We start from the raw sequence: 20154 nt of genomic DNA, 5'->3' as shown, positions 1-20154 counted from the left end.
TCTCTAAAGGATTTGTGTATTATATATGTAGACCTCATTTTTATTTAAACCATTGTGATTTACAAAGTTATTATTTCAATTGAGTTTTAGACATACAATGTTTCAGCACTATTCTCACTTCCAGTGTCAACCTTCGTTCACTAATTTCCAAGTCCATCTCATGCCGCCAACCCCCACCCCAGCCTGCCATCATAACAGGCACCTTTTAAAGTTTGGTTGTTAAAGTTTGGGTCTATTAATCACATCTGGTGCTGCCCATTCTTTTATATATATCTTTATTTAAACACCTTGATTATAAACATGATTGTAGTTGGGTTTCAATCATAAAAAGAACACCCACCTTCACCAGTGCAACATTCCCACCGCCAATGCCCCAATCTCCCTCCTCCCACCTGTATTTGAGACAGGCTTTCTATTTCCCTCATTCATTTACATTGTTATGATAATCATCCATGTAGTTATTTCTCTAACTGCACTCACCACTCTTTGTCGTAAGCTTCGTATCGTGAGCTGGACCTTCCAGCCTTCATCTCTATTGTCTCTGAAAATTGTTACAAAAATGTCTTTTATTTTTCTTAAAACCCATAGATGAGTGAGACTATTCTTTGTCTAACTCTCTCCCTCTGACTTATTTCACTCAGCATAACAGATTCCATGTGCATCCATGTATAGAAAGATTTCATGACTTATTTCTCCTGACGGCTGCATAATATTCCATTTTGTACATGTACCACAGTTTCTTTAGCCATTCATCCATTGAAGGGCATCTGAATTATTTCCAGAGTCTGGCTATTGTAAATAGCGCTGCAATAAATATGAGTGTGAGGAAGGGATTTTTGAATTGTATTTTTGTGTTCCTAGGGTATAATTACCCTAGAAGTGGAATAGCTGGATCATCTGGGAGCTCAATTTCTAGTTTTTTGAGGAATCTCCATATTGTTATTCATAAGGGCTGAACCAGACAGCATTCCCACCAACAGTGAATGAGAGTTTCTTTCTCTCCACATCTGCTCCAGCACCGAATAATCTTGATCTTTGTGATGTGTGCCAGTCTCTGTGGTGTGAGATGGTAGCTCATTCTTGTTTTGATTTGCATCTCCCTGATAATTAGTGATGTGGAGCATTTTTTCATGTGCCTTTTGGCCATTTGTATTTCTTCTTTGAGAAATTGTCTGTTCATTTCTTCTCATTTTTTGATGGTGTTAGATGATATTTTTTCTTTTTAGGTTCTGTCAGTGCCTTGTATATCTTTGATATTAACCCCTTATCTGATGGGTATTGGATGAATAGCTTCTCCAATTCTGTGGGTGGATTTTGTATCCTAGACACTATTTCCTTTGAGGTGCAGAAGCTTCTCAGCTTAATATAGTCTCATCTGTTTATCTCTGCTTCCACTTGTTTGAAGAGTGCTGTTTCCTCCTTAAAGATGCCTTTAGTCTCGATGTCATGGAGTGTCATACCTACATGTTCTATATACCTTATAGCTTCAGGTTGGATATCAAGGTCTTTAATCCATTTGGATTTGACCTTTGTGCATGGTGGCAGATGGAGATCTGAGTTTGCTTTTTTGCAAGTGGCTGACGAGTTGTACCAATACCACTTGTTGAAGAGGCTTTCCTTGCTCCATTTTGCATTTATTGCCCCTTTATCAAAGATTAATTGATTGTATGTTTGGGTGACATTCTATGAATACTCTAGTCTATTCCACTGATCTGAGGATCTGTCTTTATTCCAATACCATGCTGTTTTAATGACTATTGCTTTGTAATACAATTTAAAGTTGGTGAAAGTAGTGCCTCCATATTCCTTTTCCCAAGGATTGTTCTAACTATTTGCAGGTGTTTATTGTTCCAAACAAATTTTAGGAGTGTTTGTTCCACTTCTTTGAAGTATTTCATGGTTATTCTTAGAGGGATTGCATTAAATCTGTACATTGTTTTGGGGAGTATTGCCATTTTAATTATGTTAATCCTCCCAGTCCATGAACAGGGTATGTGTCTCCATTTTTGTGTGTCCTCTCTTATTTCTTGAAGCAGGATTTTTAGTTTTCTTTGTATAGGTCCTTCACCTCTTTGGTTAAGTTGACTCCAGGGTATTTGAGTTTGTGTGATACTAATGTAAATGGGGTTGTTTTCTTTGTTTGTTTGTTTGTTTTTTGGATTTTTGTTTTTGGTTTTTTTGGGGTTTTTTGTCTTTTGGGTCATACCTGGCAGTTCTCAGGGGTTACTCCTGGCTCCACACTCAGAAATCGCTCCTGGCAGGCTTGGGACACCTGGATTCAAACCAATGACCTTCTGCATGAAAGGCAAACGCCTTACCTTCATACTATCTCTCCAGCCTGGGTTTTTTTTTTTAATGTCCATTTCTTCTCTATCATTATTGGTGTATAAGAATGCCATTAATTTTGTAGCCTGCCACTTTGCTATATGAATCTATTGTTTCTAAAAGCTTTTTGGTAGAGTCTTTAGGGTTTTCTAAATAGAGTATCATGTCATCTGCAAACAGTGAGAGCTTGATTTCTTCCTGCCTTATCTGGATGCCCTTGATATCTTTTTCTTGCCTAATCGCAATAGCAAGAACTTCCAGCACTATGTTGAACAGGTGTGGTGAGAGAGGGCAGCTTTGTCTTGTACCCAATTTTAGGGAGAAGGCTTTTAGTTTATGTCTATTGAGAATAATATTTTCCATTGGCTTGTAGCAGATGGCCTTGACTATATTATAAAAGTTTCTTTTTTTTTTCTTTTTTTTTTTTGGTTTTTGGGCCACACCCGGCGATGCTCAGGGGTTACTCCTGGCTGTCTGCTCAGAAATAGCTCCTGGCAGGCACGGGGGACCATATGGAACACCGGGATTTGAACCAACCACCTTTGGTCCTGGATTGGCTACTTGCAAGGCAAATGCCGCTGTGCTATCTCTCCGGGCCCATAAAAGTTTCTTTCACTCCCATCTTGATGAGAGATTTTATCAGGAATGGGTGTTGAACCTTGGTTTTGCCCATTCTTAACATCACCAATGCAACTGAGTCCCCGTCGTCTCTATTCCCTGATATTTTATATTAGTCTTTTTCCTTCCCAACTCAATTTCTTTCCTTTTCTCACTATAATCTGAGGCCTATAGTGTTCTCAGCAACTCCCATCTAAACCACTGCATTTATTCATACAGTTTTTCTGAATACCATATATGTGATATCATCTCATCCTGTATTCTTTCTTCTTGTTCTGGTTTACTTCATTTAACATATCTTCCAGTTCTGTCCATGTTGCAGAGAACTACATGATTGCATCAATTCTTAGAGCTATGTAATATTTTATTGCATATATGAACCACATCTTTCTTTATGGCACACTTGTTTGTTATTAGACATCTAAAAACTATCATTTTTCATACACTTCAGCTTTATCATTCTAGATAGCAGCAGCAACTTGTGCTTGCCTACCTTGCTGCACAAAATTGCCTGCCTCATTGCCTTGAGGTCCTCCAGGATGGTACAGAAAACTTAATGTGTTAAGATATGAATTCAGAATATGAGGAAAGAAGACAAAATTCCTTAAAAAATGTATTAAATTCTAAAGTCTGTAAAACATAATTTTATTGTGTCCTACATTTTTTTTTTTTTTGGTTTTTGGGCCACACCTGGCGGTGCTCAGGGGTTACTCCTGGCTGTCTGCTCAGAAGTAGCTCCTGGCAGGCATGGGGGACCATATGGGACACCGGGGTTCGAACCAACCACCTTTGGTCCTGGATTGGCTGCTTGCAAGGCAAACACCGCTGTGCTATCTCTCCGGGCCCTGTGTCCTACATTTTTATATATTACTATATAGCTTTTTATTGTTGTAGCTTTTATTTACTCTCATCTCTAATATTTCTCTCTATAAACAAATCAGAAACCATAAGTACTTTAATGTACTAGTGGACAACTGATTTATGTAATGGAAAAGAAGTACATGCATATATGGATACAAAGATAAACATGCACACATATCTAAAATGAGATGATAGATACAAATGGGAGGAAATGAGGGGTGATTAGATAGGCAGAGACACAGAAATGAAAAGTATAATAATACTCTTTTTTCTTAACTTTTACACTTTACAACTAATGTAATTTGCAACCTTACCTTGTCACCTTACCTTGAAGTCCTTCCTTTCTTTTTTTGGGAATTCAGAGGTGGTGCATTTATTCCTAGTTTTAATCTACCATGCAGAGAGATTTTAAGATATTCTTTAATAAAGCTTTATAGTGTTGATAAGAACATTAAGGTAGGGAGGATAGATTAGGGAAGAGACCTTTGCTACAGTCATAAAGGGAAGTGGTCACTTTTCATAAAGACCAGATACTGGAAGGAGGTCAAGTGTTAAGCATGACTCTTTATCAGTAACAGAATGGTAAATTACATGGCATAAAAGGAAAAAATGCTTTCCATAGAGGCAGACTGAGGGGTGGAAAGAAACTGAAGACATTGGTAGAGGAAAGTGGACACTGGTGAAGGAATTGGTGTTGGTCTATTAGACACCTAAAACCCAATCATGAATAACTTTGCAATTTATGGTAATAAAATAAAATAAAATAGTTCTAAAAAGTAAAAAGCCTTAGGTTATTATTTGACTAAATAATATATAAGAAAAGATGATCAAAATTATCATATTTGTTTTTTAAAGAAGAGATACATGAAGGCATCTCTACTATAAATTTTTGATTTTTGAGAAAAGGGGGAAAACATAAAAAACATCACTTCATTACAGATTGTTACTGTTTGAAGTTACAGCTCATATTTTAGAACTCTTGGAAGACTTCATAATAAGTAGTGGTCAAAAACATTAGCACTACTAGGGACTTCCAAGATTATCTAAACAGATGGTACCTAAAAGCCATGTGATATTGTTCTTCCTTAAATATTACCTTTAGTTAGAAAACATATTTATCTTTAGATTTAAAAGAGGGCTTGGGAATCTTGGCCAAATTCAAAATTAAATTCAAAGAACATCTTTTCTGAGGGCTGGAAGAACCAGCTCATGATATGAAGCTCAACACAAAGAGTGATGAGTGTAGTTAGAGAAATAACTACTCTAACAACTATCATGACAATAGTGATGAGTGAGAGAAGTAGAATGCGTTGTTTAGAATACAGGCAAGGAGTGGGGGGGGAAGAGACAGGGTGGGGGCAGTGGTGGTGGAAATGTTGCACTGGTGAAGGGGGGGGGGTGTTCTTTTTTATGACTGAAACCCAACTACAATCACATTTGCTTAAATCATGGTGCTTAAATATTTATTTAAAAAAAAAAAAAGAGGGGCCGGAGAGATAGCATGGAGGTAAGGCATTTGCCTTTCATGCAGAAGGTCAGTAGTTCAAATCCTGGCATCCCATATGGTCCCCCGAGCCTACCAGGTGCGATTTCTGAGCATAGAGCCAGGAGTAACCCCTGAGTACTGCCGAATGTGACCCAAAAAAAAAAAAAAATAAAATAAAATAAAAAATAAAGAGCATCTTTTCTAAATAATTAAGATATAACAACCAGGTCTACCATTTTGAAAGTTTGAAACAGCACTTAACTTAGCACTCGGTCGATCCAGGTTCAAGCATTGACACCCCATATTGTCAGTCCCCATGCACTGCCAAGAATAATTGCCAGTAGTACAGAAACAGGAGTAAACCATACACATCTCTGGAACTTCTGCTTTAAAAAAAAAAGAACATCTAAAGTCCCCATTGACCCTACTAAAGAGAAAATTGTTCTCTTTATTTAGAAAGAAGATTTAGAATTTAGTAAGAAGATTCTGACACATAAGAACAGAGACTTTGGTGAAAAGTGAGGATATGTCTTTGTGTTTGATACTGCTAGACACAAAAGTAATCTGAGAAGAAAGTTGGAGATGGGCCAGAAAGATGGTTCAGGAGTTAAGGTACAAGCCTTGCATACTAACAACCCTGTCTTTACCCTCATACCATATATGGTCTGTGCTGGCTGTAGCCCAGAGAAAGAATAAGAAAAAAGAGAAAGAGAGGGATGGAGGACAGGTGGAAGAAAAGAAAGGAAGGAATGAACGAATGAACATACAAAGGAAAACCTGACAGCCATTTTAGCACTATTATTGCCTGAGGAAAAAAATTATTGATAATACAGAAAGCCTAATTATAAATTATAAAAGTATATGAAAGGAGATAAGAATCATAGTGTTTTATTTTTAGACCCTAGTATATGGATTCAATTTTTAGAGTAGGTAACTTTTCTTCCAAAAAATACATTTCTTAATTTAGACACTATGGTTTAAAATACTATTAATATCAGACCGGAGAGATGCACAGTGGTAGGGCATTTGCCTTGCAAGCGGCAGACCCAGGATCAACGGTGATTCAAATCCCAGCATTCCATATGGTCCCCTGTGCCTGCCAGGAGTGATTTCTGAGCAGAGTGTCGGGAGTAACCCCTGAGCACCGCTGGCATGGCTAAAAATACTATTAATATCAATATTCATAAATATACTGTTGCTTTACCACACCAATCACCAAAGACTAAGTACCTTTTACCACTGCCTTTATGTCTCATCTCCACCCTCAATTAAACTCGGTTCTATAGGCAGACTCTCAGGGTCTGTTATCATCAGTCCTAATTGGTTCCCTCATTATATCCACATATTTTAAAGGAAACATTAAGTATAATATCTACATATAATGATCTTCACAAAATTTACCAACTGCTTAAGGTGAAATCAGAGGCCATATGAGTACATTTAAAAATTATATATACATAAGAGCCAGAATGTCAGTATAACAGGTAGGGTTCTTGCCTTACTTATGGCCAAACAGGTTTGATCCTAGATAGACAGAGACACAAAGATGAGTATAAAAAAGTATAAAAATAGAACTACATATGGTTCTATAGCCCCATCAAATGTGATTCCTAAGTGTAGAGTCAAGAGTAAGTCCTGAGCACTGATACGTATGACCCACAAAAAAAAAAAAGAAAATTAAAATAAAATATATGTAGATTAGACTTGATATTCTTTTAAAATTTGAACATTGACAAAGAATTATATATTCATTGTGAATCTCAGTGTTAATAGCACCACTTATCTTTTTGTGAAGTTCTATAATGTCTATTAATCATTCATATATCTATATCAAGGTCTGATTATTAATAAAAAAAGAAACTATTAGCACATGGTAAGAAATACTAACAATATTACTATTATTCTAGGTAATTATAATCCACTTGATAGTAAAATTATAAAAATGATTTTTAGCTGCTTCTTATGATTCCCTGATAGCTTTTTTTTTAACATTTTATATGTTTAGTTCCTATCCTGATAGCTGTTAAACAGACAAATCTTTCATGATATGCATCAGTAAGATTTACAAAGTCCCTAGAACCAATTTATAATCGCAGTACAGAAAGAAATCCATCTTGTCTATAGATTGCACCTCAGAATTATTTGGGAAAAGTGCAAAGTGAAAGAAAGCAATTTGCCTTTCTCCAGACTCTCCAAATGTCATTTTATATTATAATAAAATGGTTTCTTAGCTTCTTGGAAAATTTAGGTTCAGACAGCTTCATCACTCATAGGAAAATATTTTGAAACTTTGATTTCAATTCAAAGTCATATAGAAGTAGATTAAATTTTTCAAGTTGCCATTGCTAAATGAAACCTTATCATTTTGTGTTGAGTATGCTAAATTATTAGTGCTAAGTTTCTTACATTGTTTTCATCTATATGTGAAGCAAATATAAGATATTATAAGCAGAGTAAATTATTCACTACATTTATGCAGAGATGTATCACTTTTATAAAAATAGATTTTTCTAGGCCAGAAACAGTGCAGGGAGTAGAACACTTGCTTTGCATATGGTTAACCATGGTTAACATGGTACTATATCTGGTCCTCTAGGCCAGGAATAAATAATCTTTGGGCACCAGTTTATTATTTACCTGTTAGTTCTAATAGTTCAGGATATCCATAGAGAAGATAATTCAAATTCTCAGATGGTAACCTCTTCCAAAAAAGAGATGCTTTTGACATCTCTGCTGACCAATCTCTTGAAAAGACATGTAGCAAAAACAATGGGAGACATTGTTGTTAAAAATACAAATACAGGGGCCGGAGAGATAGCATGGAGGTAGTTCGTTTTCCTTACATGCAGAAGGTCGGTGGTTCAAATCCTGGTATCCCATATGGTCCCCTGAGCCTGCCAGGAGCGATTTCTGATCATAGAGCCAGGAGTAACCCCTGAGCACTGCCAGGTGTGACCCCCCCCCCAAAAAATACAAATACAAAGACAAAGACAATGTAAACTAAGAGAATTAAATCTTAATCTTAATTACTTAAATAATCTTAAAACTCAGTAAAGAAAAATTGAAAGTGGAAATTTACAAATAAATTACAGTGAGTAAAAATAAGTTATTTCAAATATCTATTAAAATGAGATCTTGATAAATATATACATGTTCGGATTATTCATTGGCTTGCGGTGCCCTAACAAAATATCTCAGACTAGGTGGTAAAAACAGCAAATATTGATTTTCTTACAGCCTACATGCTAGAAGTTTAAGATCAAGATTCTGGCCTACTCACTTTCAGACAAGAACTCTCTTGTTGACCTAAAAATGTGGCCCTTCTCTTATATATCCTCACTGACCTTTCCTTGGTGGGCATGTGCAGTAGGGGTGGTCAAGGGTAGAAGTACTCTCTGTTGTTTCTTATAAGTCCTAGAAAATCTATCAAATTAGGTCCCATGTATTTAACCTTACTTAACCTTAAGTACTTCCTTCAAGGCCCCTACTTTCAATCTCCAAATACATCCAGGCTTTAACATGAGTTTTGTGAGAAACACAAATATTCTTCCCACCAGACTAATAATGACTCAGATTGAATAACTAAGAATGATTAATTGAACTTTCTAAGTTTGTCACTATGATTTTCTGTCATCAAGGCAAGCAGATTTTTCTCTCAATGTTCTCCTTATCATTCCTTTTTCAAAGAAAAAGGCTGATGGCCAGTGATGTTTTCCTCAGTCTTAGTATTCTCAGCTGAACCACCCTAGAACTCTGTCCATTTACTTTCAAAATGACTCAGAGCATTTTGAGTTATTTGACCTTATTTGACAAGTCCAAAATTATAATTTGGGATTTCCCAAAATTTATTCTTCCACATGTCACATAGAGATTTTGAGTTCAGGTATCTGAGAGTGCAGGAGCAAAACAACCCTCAATCTAGAAGTGAGTGTTTTTATGGGTCAGTCTTTCCTACATCTCAGTTTCAAGTATAATGCTCTATTTCTGTAACAAATATAATAACAGCTGCTGATATGTTGATCCTACTAATTGGCCAATCAATGTAGGGGGGTGGAGATGAATGAAAACCACTTTCTCTTCCTGAGCCAGCTGGTATTTGGGGTGGTAGTTTATTATAATAAATGTCTATTGTTCAAACAATCCAGTCAGAATATTTTGTGATAGCAGCCCTAGCCCACTACTATACAGACCATATGGATGTGTTTTATTTTTTTAATGATCTCATTTTTAATAGATTTCCTTTGTACTAAAGCAGCAATGTGATTTAAACTTAACAAAATGAAAGCACACTATATGAAATGTTTCTTGGAAAGCACCTTCTTCTTGCCAAATAGTTGTTGATTTAAGAGCCTTTCACTGTATTAAAACTTGTCTGTATATTTTTTGGTAATTTTACCTTTGAGAATTCTGATTTTACTATTGTTTTTAGCTTTGCAAAAAAAATGCAGAATCAAGGTGTCACAATATTATGATCACGCCATCTGCTTGAAAGCCTTGTGACAGAGAAAAAGTCTACTTGCAGCCTACCTTCTGAAATAAAATAGCATTTTCTCCTCCAGGATCTGCAGTTTTCCCTTTCATCTTGTTTACAAAGGTCTTTGATTTATTCATATTACCTCAGAGAAAAGTAAATTAGCTTGTTGACATCACTGTAGTTTTGAATGTTCTGTAAATGTTAAATGTATGGATAAATGGAGAAACAAGATTATTGCTGTTTCTACTTTCACATGAAATAATTGAGTTATAGGATTTTATTGCTGAAAGAAACATCATTCTCATTGTCAAATTGCCTTCTGCTAAATGTCTTTGAAGAAATTATTTTCCTAAACCTTTATTAAAAATAATAATAGCCAATACTTACTAAGCTTTGGGCCGTGTGCCAAATACTCTTCATAAATTCTAAGTATTTTTCCTGGCTTAGCTCAGTGAATGCTCTTGCAGCAATATTGTAAAGAAACATTCTGGAGCAGAAATAGATCTTCTTTGTTAATCTCTTTTCAGCAATCCTTTCATTAGAAAGGCACTTCAAATTTTTTCTCCCAAATAGCCTCCTTCACAGACTCTACACTAACATACACAAACATATATACCTACACCTTTTATCAGTTCCCAAGGAAGCATAATCGGTTAAGTAAAGCATACCACTATCATAAAAAGAATATTTTCATGTTTAAATAATGAAAGAAGACAGAGGGTAGAAGTAAAAGAGGTAGTCCCACTTAAAAATGCTGGTGTCTGTCTTCTTGTGCATATTCTTCCCCTCAGTTTTCTGCTGGTTATTAAACACTGACTATTCACTGAAGTCTAGAAATCCTACCTCCCATTTCAGTTCTTTTTAAAATCAGCTATAGGAAATTTATTATTATAAAAGGTTTGCTCCATCTTCTATAATGTCCCCTAGATATTCATTTTAGATGTTACCAATACCAGATTATCCATAATTATAAGAATTTAAGATTACATCAGTCAATAAAATGAACATAAAATTCTCAAGTCCTCATTTTGGCCATTAGTACTCCAATGCAAGTTTGAGTTAAATTTCTACACTTTTATCTTGGATCGGTAGAAAAACATAAATATATTTAAATATATATTTATATATAGAATTATAACTTCTTAGTCTATGTTTGTATTAGAGGCTTTCATAATATTTCTCTTTGGTATGTTTCCCTGCTTGCTTTCCTACCTATGACCTTTCAGGTAGGGGCACTATTTAGACCTGAATAAAGAGGAGTTAAACTGAGAGGACGAGTTCTTTTGCAGCTAGATAGCTTGCTCTGGAGCTTTGGAGCAACTGGAGGCTCGAATAGGATTTGGTGTCCTACCTTTCTGCCTCTACTTACCTTCCTGTCTGTGTGTATTATTTACTGCAGATTTATACAACTGGAATAGCTTTCCCTGTCTGGGTGGACAAGGGGAATGGGTGGTGCCTTCCCTCCTTGGGAGCTCTTTGGGAATCCAACCCCAACCAATCTCCTAGAAAACGTGACATTACATGTTTGAAAAGTTTTTATTTATTTAGTAGCTTATTAGTCTTCTCATAGTATTGCTAAATTTGAAGGTCTCAATCAGGCACTGTGCACCCTATGACTCCCTGGAAGTTACTATCTAGTCTATAGATAAAAAGCCTGCCATGTAGTCTAAATATTTTATGTTCTATTTATACCTTTTTTTAAAAAAAAATCTTCATTGAGTATAGCAAATTTGGTATTCTCAATATACCCACCCAACCTTACTTTCTAGGCTAGCATATATTTTTCTATATCTCCCTTCCCACTCCTTCCAAACCTCATTGGTGACTTGCCTGTACCAAGTTCCAGGGCTTTTTCTCTCTCTCTCTCTATGGACATTTGATCTATGGATCTATATGACTGAACAATGTAGAGATATAAACTAATTTTATTACAAAGTATTAAATCAACAACAAAAAATTAAGCACCATTAGTATGTTGGCAGAACTACAAGTTACTTAATTCTTTACCTTCGTCCAACTTAATCATGGCTCCATGTTTTAAAATAAATGAATTCCACCTATTATGTTCAATTCCACCTATTAATGTTCAAGTACTAACATTCTATTTTATCCTCATAGGGCTTTTTCTTTCTGTATGTACAACCTCCATGCATCTCATTGGATCCTGATCCCCTCTTGTGTTTGGGACATTGCCCATATTAGAATAGGATTTACACTAATATTCTCATTGAACTTAATCACCTCATCAAAAGAGATTTACCTTATGAAATACTGAGATTAAGAGCATCCGCATATGAATAACAAGTAAACTAAAATAACAGAACAGCCAGAAGTTCATGCCACCTTCTTTGGCATCATTCTTATAACTTGATATAATGAGTTCTCCAACATATTTGTTAGTTCCTTCTTTAAAATCCAAATATCCATTAAACCAAGGGTTATGAAACTTAGTACACTGCTTTCCACCTAAGGGTTCCCAGTAAAAACCTGTATGTGCTAGAGAAACATATGTCAGAAACAGGAGCTAGGATTCTTGATTCTCTCCCATCTCATCTTTCCATCACACTGTACTGATGCTTTGTGGCACCAACTCTCATCACAAACATATCACCTAGTCCCATATTTTCCATATCAAGAACTGCCTGAAGCCAGATAGATGGCTCAACGTACTAGAGCATGTTATGCATGCAAAAGGACCTGGGATCATGTCCTGGCACTTCCTGTACTACCAAGAGGGACCATGAAGCTATGTACTAAAAGTAGTTCCTGAGCATCTACTGTGTATGACCCAAAAGAAAATAAAAAAGAAAGAATAATTGCAAGTCCTTACATTCATCCTTATGGCCCTGGTTTTGTGCAATTCTAGCACATCTGCAGACAAACTGGTAATATATAAATATATATATTTGGTTTTTGGGTCACATCTGGCAGCGCTCAGGGGTTACTCCTGGCTCAATGCTCAGAAAGCACTCCTGGCAGGCTCAGGGGACCATATGGGATACCAGGATTTGAACCACCATCCTTCTGCATGCAAGGCAAGTGCTATCTCTCCGACTCCAAATATATATTTTTTTCTTTCAAAAACCACAAATTTTTTCTTCATCATTTTGTCCTCTATGAAATTTCCACTAAAGATTTCTAGGAGTGGGGATGGAGAGATAGCATGGAGGTAAGGCGTTTGCCTCCCAGCATCCCATATGGTCCCCCAAGCCTGCCAGGATCAATTTCTGATCATAGAGCCAGGAGTAACCCCTGAGCACTGCTGGGTGTGGCCCAAAAAATATTTCTAGGAGTTCAGAGTGAGTTTTGCAAGGTTAAATTCAATATGGCCCAATTCCAGGAAAAGTTGGAAAATTGTTGCCATAATTTCAGCAGTATCTCCCCAGGGCTGATACTAATGAACATGGCAGCATCCCGAGCTCTGGCCAGGAAAACCAGGCTCCAGATTTGGAATGCTATTTTTTTTTTCACTTTCCTAACCAGCTTGCAAGCTGTTATCCTTTGGACCACAGTGAGGATTGCACTGGCAAGAAGACAGAGTATTTCCCCTAAAATTGGCTGACCACCTCGCTCCTGAGATACTTCTGGAATTCACCCACAGTTCTATGCCCCTGCACTTATACTTACACTAGAGCAGGATTCAATGCCCAGGAGGTAAAGTTCCCATAGTGAGTTCTATTTCACAGCCTGAGATACAGTCTCTTCTCTTAGCAACAACCACTCAAACGCAGCTTTTGGAAGTCATACAATATAGCTAATTGTTTGCATTGGACAGTCGAGTGTTTAGAGCTTATGCATCTAAACAGACAATTATTTTCTGCTATTTGCTAGTGGCACTGCCTGCCTGGTGACTTTGGCAGATGGAGAAAGGAACTAATCCGTAGGTTATAAGCAGAAGGGTTATTGATGAAATGTCACCATCTGTTGGTGTCATTAAAATGATATGAGTCATAAAGAGTTGCTTTTGTTTGTTCTCAGGAAAAAAATGGTTAGCTCAGAGCTTAGAGAAAAGCTGCTAGATTGCTAAAGGAAGTGGGGGACCAGCTTGGGGGAGAAGTGTCACTACATGAACTCTTCAAATCAGTTTGATGAGTCTTCTTGCATGTTTTTTGGCAGTGCTGAGGATCAAACCCATGGACTACTGCAAACCAGGTGCTGTATCACTGAATCACAACCCAATTATAGAGTAAAGGGTTTTTAGCAGGGAAGCAGAGCATTTTTACAGTGGGTAGGTTTTCTACTTGCCTTACATTGCATCAAACCTGAGTTTGATCCCCAGCATACCCATATGGTCGGTTCCCTGCTGCATCACCAAGAGTAATTCCCTGGTGCAGAACTAGGTATAACCCCTAAGTATCACCAGTCCAAAGAGAACATAAAGACATCTTCAGCAAAGTTCCTGGAATCCTCTGTATTAATAAAACGACCCTCTCTTGAGAATTGTGCTTATTAGAAGGTGCAATGTCTTCACTATCAGGGCGCTTCTCATTTCTGAGGTGTTTTCCAGGAAGAAAGCAAAGTCTTGTTCGATTGAACCAGAAAGATCACATCTGGTCCAAACAGCTTGTTCGATTGAACAAGACAAGATCACATCTGGTCCAAAACAGATACGGTACACCTCTCTCCCTAATCGTCACTGACCTTGTTCCAAGAGATTTATTCAAGTTTCAGCCAGTACCCAGAGAAGCTAATGAGCTCAGTGGGGCATTGCTGCTCCATCTCCGGGTGAAGTTCCACCACTGCTGGGAAGAAGAACTGGAGGCAGTACTCCAAGATCCACCGAATGGGCCAAAGAAAGCAGTGGTGTGAATTCAATGAGCCATAAAAACAAAAACAAAAAAACAACTTTTAGTTTGTAGACTTTTCTCTTAAATTCCTTGTTTTAATTTCACCTCTAATTTTTATTTCTTTTGCTTCTGCTATATTTCCAATGTGGAAATATAGAGTTATGTTTTTTTACATTTTTTCCCCCAACATATTGCAGACCAAAAAAATAGAGATGGTGAGCAGTATATTTAATGAGGATCCACATGACCCAAATAAATGGGGACAACTTCCTAATTCCTCCTTATTATACCAATCCTTTGCAATTCCCTCTTATTTGCTGTTTATTAAACTCTTTTGCACACTGCCCCAAGGACATACGCCCAAGAAAGAACCTGTTATTACGAGCTCCTGCAGTACGACTTAGGATTCCCTTTATTAATGTTTTTTAAATTTTAACTCTGGAGAGAGGATGTGGGTGATTATGTAAACGACTACAAATCCTTTTGTTTATGCTAGAGCTTAAAGATTAAATGAACAAACAACATGATTGCAGTGAGACCTCACCCGCCACCTGACCACCTGAAGTCTTCCCCACACCCAACTCTGCCTCCAAGCCAGAGCCTTCCTTAGGGAGAAAGGGGCTGGTGGAAGTTAGCAGTGTGGCTTGAAATAGAGCACACCGCTGGAAGTCACATCCACGGGGAGCAGGAGCTTTGTGACGCCTAGGCAGCTTATTTATATGATCTCCAAAAAGAAGTTTCTATAGAAAAGTTCCTCTTGATATTTTTAGATCTGATACTTGGTCCTGCTGCGGCACTTTCATTTTTAAACAAGCCAGGGAAAGCGTGATTGATGCTGTCTGTAATGCTGTTTTGGAGGCTCTCAGGGCTCATCTGACGGTAATGGTCATCCTGCCGGGCCCAGATCTACCTTCTGCTCTTCTTGGTCTGGGACTTCAGAATCTGCAGATTCCAGTGGGTGGTGATGAAAGGCCGGGACACTTGCTTCTGCCAAGTTAGAAATTGAAGTTTCCCCCTGGCTCTGAAATGTTATGCTGCCAGCACCTACAGGTTCCATATCTTGCTCCACTTCTGTCCAGTTTCCAGAACAAAGGGACATATGTTTGCATAATAAGCCTTTGACTGTCAGTAAAATGGTTTAGCATTGAGTGAGGTGCTTAATTAGGCTGAAAAGTCACAATACCATAGGAATCTTAACTACCAGCCCAGAGAAAGCGGGGTTATGTGGTTATTGTATTATTTCTAGTGATTACTTTCTCTTGCCCACTCAAATTTCATAATCTAAGATTATGTTCTATGTTTAATTATTCATGTTTTAATTTTATTGATTATTGGGAGAGTATGACCTTCAGTCTCTTTATGTGTGTTAAACTCTCTGACCACACCAGCAGATTTAAAGCTTATTCTCACAATTCATTTTACCCCTTTATTTGCCCTTTTCTTGTGGTCATTTTCTCTCTCTGATTGTGTAATACCCATATACATACATACTACATACAGAAACACACAAAATCTAAGAGTGGTTCTTTGTAATATTTTCCTGTTTGGGTTTTTTTTTTTTTTTTTTTTTTTGTTTTTTGGTTTTTGGGACATACCCAGTGGTATTTAGGGCTTACTCCTGGCAGGTTCGGGGGACCATATGCATGGTCCAGAGATGCCAGGGGTCAAACTTGGGTCAGCCACATGCAAAGCAAATACCCTACTTGCTGTGTTATCGTTCCAGTCCTGAAATACATTTTTTTTATTTTAATAAATCCCTCCCATGGATTTTTAATTCTGTGGTTTTGTCCTTAAGACAAAAGAAGAAAGAAGAGAGAGAGAGAACATTTTGTTCTGGAATCTTTTGCTCTGCAGATCTCATTTTTCACAAAATATACATGGATCATAGGTGTAGTATGTTTGCATAATAGTGCATGTTGAATGATCATTTTATTTAAGTGAGAAATTGCCATATGTTTAGAAAGTTCTTATATTGTCACAACTGAACATGCAGAGCTATTCCTGGGATTCAGACTGAAATGGATGAAATTTCTTAATAATACTTCCAGAGTTAATGAATGAACTAGAAAATTTTCAATTCCTTCTGTGGTTGAAAGCTGACTTTCTTACTCTCTATCCAGTGGATATTCTCATTGTTGTTTATTTTCTCTTTTGCTTTCTCTCTCACTCACTCACTCACTCTCTCTGTCTCTCTCTCTCTTTCTCTCTCTCTGTCTCTCTGTCTCTCTGTCTCTCTCTCTGTCTCTCTCTCTGACTCTCTCTCTCCCTCTCTCTCTCTCTCTATCTCTCTCTCTCTCTCTCTCTCTCTCTCTCTCTCTCTCTCTCTCTCTCTCTCTCTCCCTCCTCTCCCTCTCCCTCTCATAGACCACAGAAACAGGGGAAGAGGAAGATGACCAGCCCTTGAGCCTGGCCTGGCCTTCCACTACCCACAAGCAAGTCACCTTCTTGATTGTGTTTCCCATCGTGTTTCCTCTCTGGATTACCTTACCTGATGTGCGAAAGCCTGTGAGTAAAGTGATTTTGAATTAGCAATTAAAGTGTCCCTGAGAATAAGCACAGTACTCTTGGCCCTTACACAACAGGGGCTTGTTGTTCTCCATAGGAACACTTCTATGCAGTCTTTTGTAAACTTATCAGATCAATGAGTAAAATTACAGTACTGTCAATATATTTTTCTTAGGATGTTTAGAATAATATTTTTCTCTAGTATATTATAAGAATGCAGCATCTAATATATATTAAATGTAAAATTGATATCCATCAAATGTTTATGTTATGGGGCTGGAGAGATAGCATGGAGGTAGGGCATTTGCCTTGCATGCAGAAGGACAGTGGTTTGAATCCTGGCATCCCATATGGTCCCCTGAGTCTGCCAGGAGTGATTTCTGAGTGTATTGCCAGGAGTAACCCCTGAGCACTGCCGGGTGTGACACAAAAACCAAAAATAATAATAATAATAATGCTTATGTTACCAGTGGGCTTCTGGTCAATAGTAGACTCTTGTAGTTATGTTTTAGGAGAATCAAAAGTTAGATACAGATTTTTCACTCTGCAGAGAATGGAGGATAGGAACACTTAAGACCTGCATTATTCAAGGGCCAGCTGTGTAATAAGAATATATATAATCTTCATCTATTTAATTTATCTTGAAAGGGAAAGAGTAACAATAAAGAGATGTGTGTGAATAAATATATACCTTAATACATATTTAGATAAAATATGTGTTTCTCTAGGTAGGTAGATAGGCAATAATATTGCTCAGATTATCAAATCTGTATAACGAACTATTTCAAAGTTGTAAAGGAAACCAACAACTACCTTTTTGCCCTAGTCATGGATTCTGTGGATCAGAAATTTGAATTGGACCCATTGAGCATGGCTCTATAATGGGACTTCTGCTGGCAAGATTTGAATGACTGGAAGTGGAATCATGTAGAGATTTCTTCATGGGTTTTTCTGACACCTGGGCTGCAATGATGCTAAGATTGAGTCAACTGGGATTGTTTATTGACTTTGTCAGAGCCTAGTGGCCTCTGTAGTAGTTCAGTCTCTTAGAAAAAGATCAAGGCTCCAAGTATGAATGTTCAGGGATTGCATAATCATGGATACGCTAATCTCAGAAGTCACACTTCCCCTTACACTGTTCTCTGCTAGCCAAAGCACTTGTAAGCTTGCCTTCATTATGGCTAGGAGAGAATTTTACCCAGAATCTATCAGTGTCACATGCATAGGAAATTCTTTACAGGAGGACTGTTACAGAAATAGTTCTAAAATTACTATAGTGTTTGTTTCTGAGGTGAGAGAGAGGTTGTTATTTTGTGAAATATTTGTGTACATGGATTATTCATTTGATTAAAAGAATTTTAATATATGCATGTGGTGTAATTTCTGTGTATCTGATTTCCCTCCTATATTATCATTATTATATTCCACATTTACTCTTTTAATGTAATTGGTGCTATGACCACAAAATCATGATCAGTAAAGTAAAATCTGAGTGTAGATCAAAGTATTTCTCCTCCCAGTGTGGTATTAGCTGAATTCTTAGACCACCAATGTGGAAAGAAGAAACAACTTTACCCTTTTATTATGACCCTAAATGCATATATTTATTCAACAAAAATGTAACTACTATGAGACTTGTGTAGTTTGGTTTAATTACCTATATTTCAAAATCTCAGGAACCATCTCCTATTTGCTAATGCCAGAAAGTGAATATCTGTAAAAAAAAAAAAAAAAAAAACCTATTTTTTTTTCTAAAAGCATTTGAAATAGACTTCTGGGGTAATAACCAGCATAATTTAGCATGAGTTTTCAAGAGCCCAGGATGATTGCACTTTCCTCACTTGAAAAATACAAAAGAAAATTTTTTTCCCATTAGTCTAATCTATAAATAATCTAGTCCATTACTGAGCCAAGTCTAGTCAGACTAAGAAAGTGGTCTCTCATACAAGAACTTCTGACATTAGAGTCTGTGCAAAGGATACTTGTAATAGCTGTAGCTCTCTTGAAGCAATATTTAGGCTTCGTTATTACAGGATATAAATGCAAAGCATCCACTTCCTGGATTCCTGAACCTAATGTACAGTTAATGTGAATGTGTTTAGTGTTGATTTTTTTGTTGTTGATTCACATTACGTTAACTTATTGTTAACCCCAGCCCCATGAACTCATTCTCACTCTAGCTCTCACTCTGCTGTTTAATCCAAGGCTTTGTTTAGCTCCCATAGCAGAAAATTGGAAAAAAAAAAAAAAAACTAAATCTGACACACATGGTTTTCTATATTTCTGCAGTGGGGCTGTGGGGAATGTGACCTAAAATAAGAGGAGGTTACATAACAGCTGAGGCAATCAGAAAAGAGGTGCGAGGGGAAAATAAATGTCAATAATTCCAATTCCTGGAATTGGAATTACTCAGAAGTGGGTAGAAGTACATGTTACCAGAATTCATCTATCGTTAGATGTATTAGCCTATAAAGAGTACAGGCTGGCAAAGTGCTTGTCTTCTGTGTAAGGTCAAAGATGTGTTAGAGATCAAAGGTCTCTACACAGTAACTTCTTAGTGAAAATCAGGACCATCACAAGTACTCTATGTAGACTCTTCCACTTTGAAACACAGGTTGGAAGATACCTAGATTGCCTATTATTCATAAAATATTCCATGATAAGAGAAGCATAAAGAGAATAAACCGTACTGCAAATTCCAAGTAATCTGTTACTCTTCAAGCAAAAATCGGTTTAGAAGATGGATTATATGGTATCCTTTACATATGTGAAATGTCAGAATGAAGGACACTATACTGGATAGTTCAAATTCATGACTTAACTTCTTGATAGTGCTTAGCACAGAACTTCATTAAACTTGATCTTTTATCAGTTCTATTTTGCTGGGTAACAGATCACCCCAAAAGTTAGCTATGTAAAAACATAAACATTAGTTAGCCCATCATTCTGTTAACTGACTACTTGGGCAAGGCACAGCTGGAAATTTCTTCAGTTATAAGGCTGGGAACTGGTAGGAATAGGGATATCTCAGATAAAATAGCTTATCTCTGCTCCACATGGCCTCTTATCCTTAAGCTTCTTAATCCATAGCTTGGGTT

At 37.0% G+C, this 20154-nt stretch overlaps 1 protein-coding gene across 4 annotated transcripts in view; it reads left to right on the top strand.

The window, feature by feature from the left end:
• SLC24A2 (solute carrier family 24 member 2) overlaps positions 1–20154 on the top strand; it is a 277482-nt gene that overhangs the window by 242756 nt on the left and 14572 nt on the right. For all 4 annotated transcript variants that reach the window (XM_049769359.1, XM_049769361.1, XM_049769360.1 and 1 more), the window contains one exon: positions 16916–17056. In XM_049769359.1, the coding sequence (XP_049625316.1) occupies positions 16916–17056 (141 nt within the window). The remainder of the gene's footprint in view (positions 1–16915; positions 17057–20154) is intronic.

This window comes from Suncus etruscus, chromosome 1, assembly GCF_024139225.1.
Source record: "Suncus etruscus isolate mSunEtr1 chromosome 1, mSunEtr1.pri.cur, whole genome shotgun sequence".
Lineage (NCBI taxonomy): Eukaryota > Metazoa > Chordata > Mammalia > Eulipotyphla > Soricidae > Suncus > Suncus etruscus.
The sequence above is the reverse complement of the archived record's forward strand: the minus strand, read 5'-3'. Positions and strand labels throughout refer to the sequence as shown.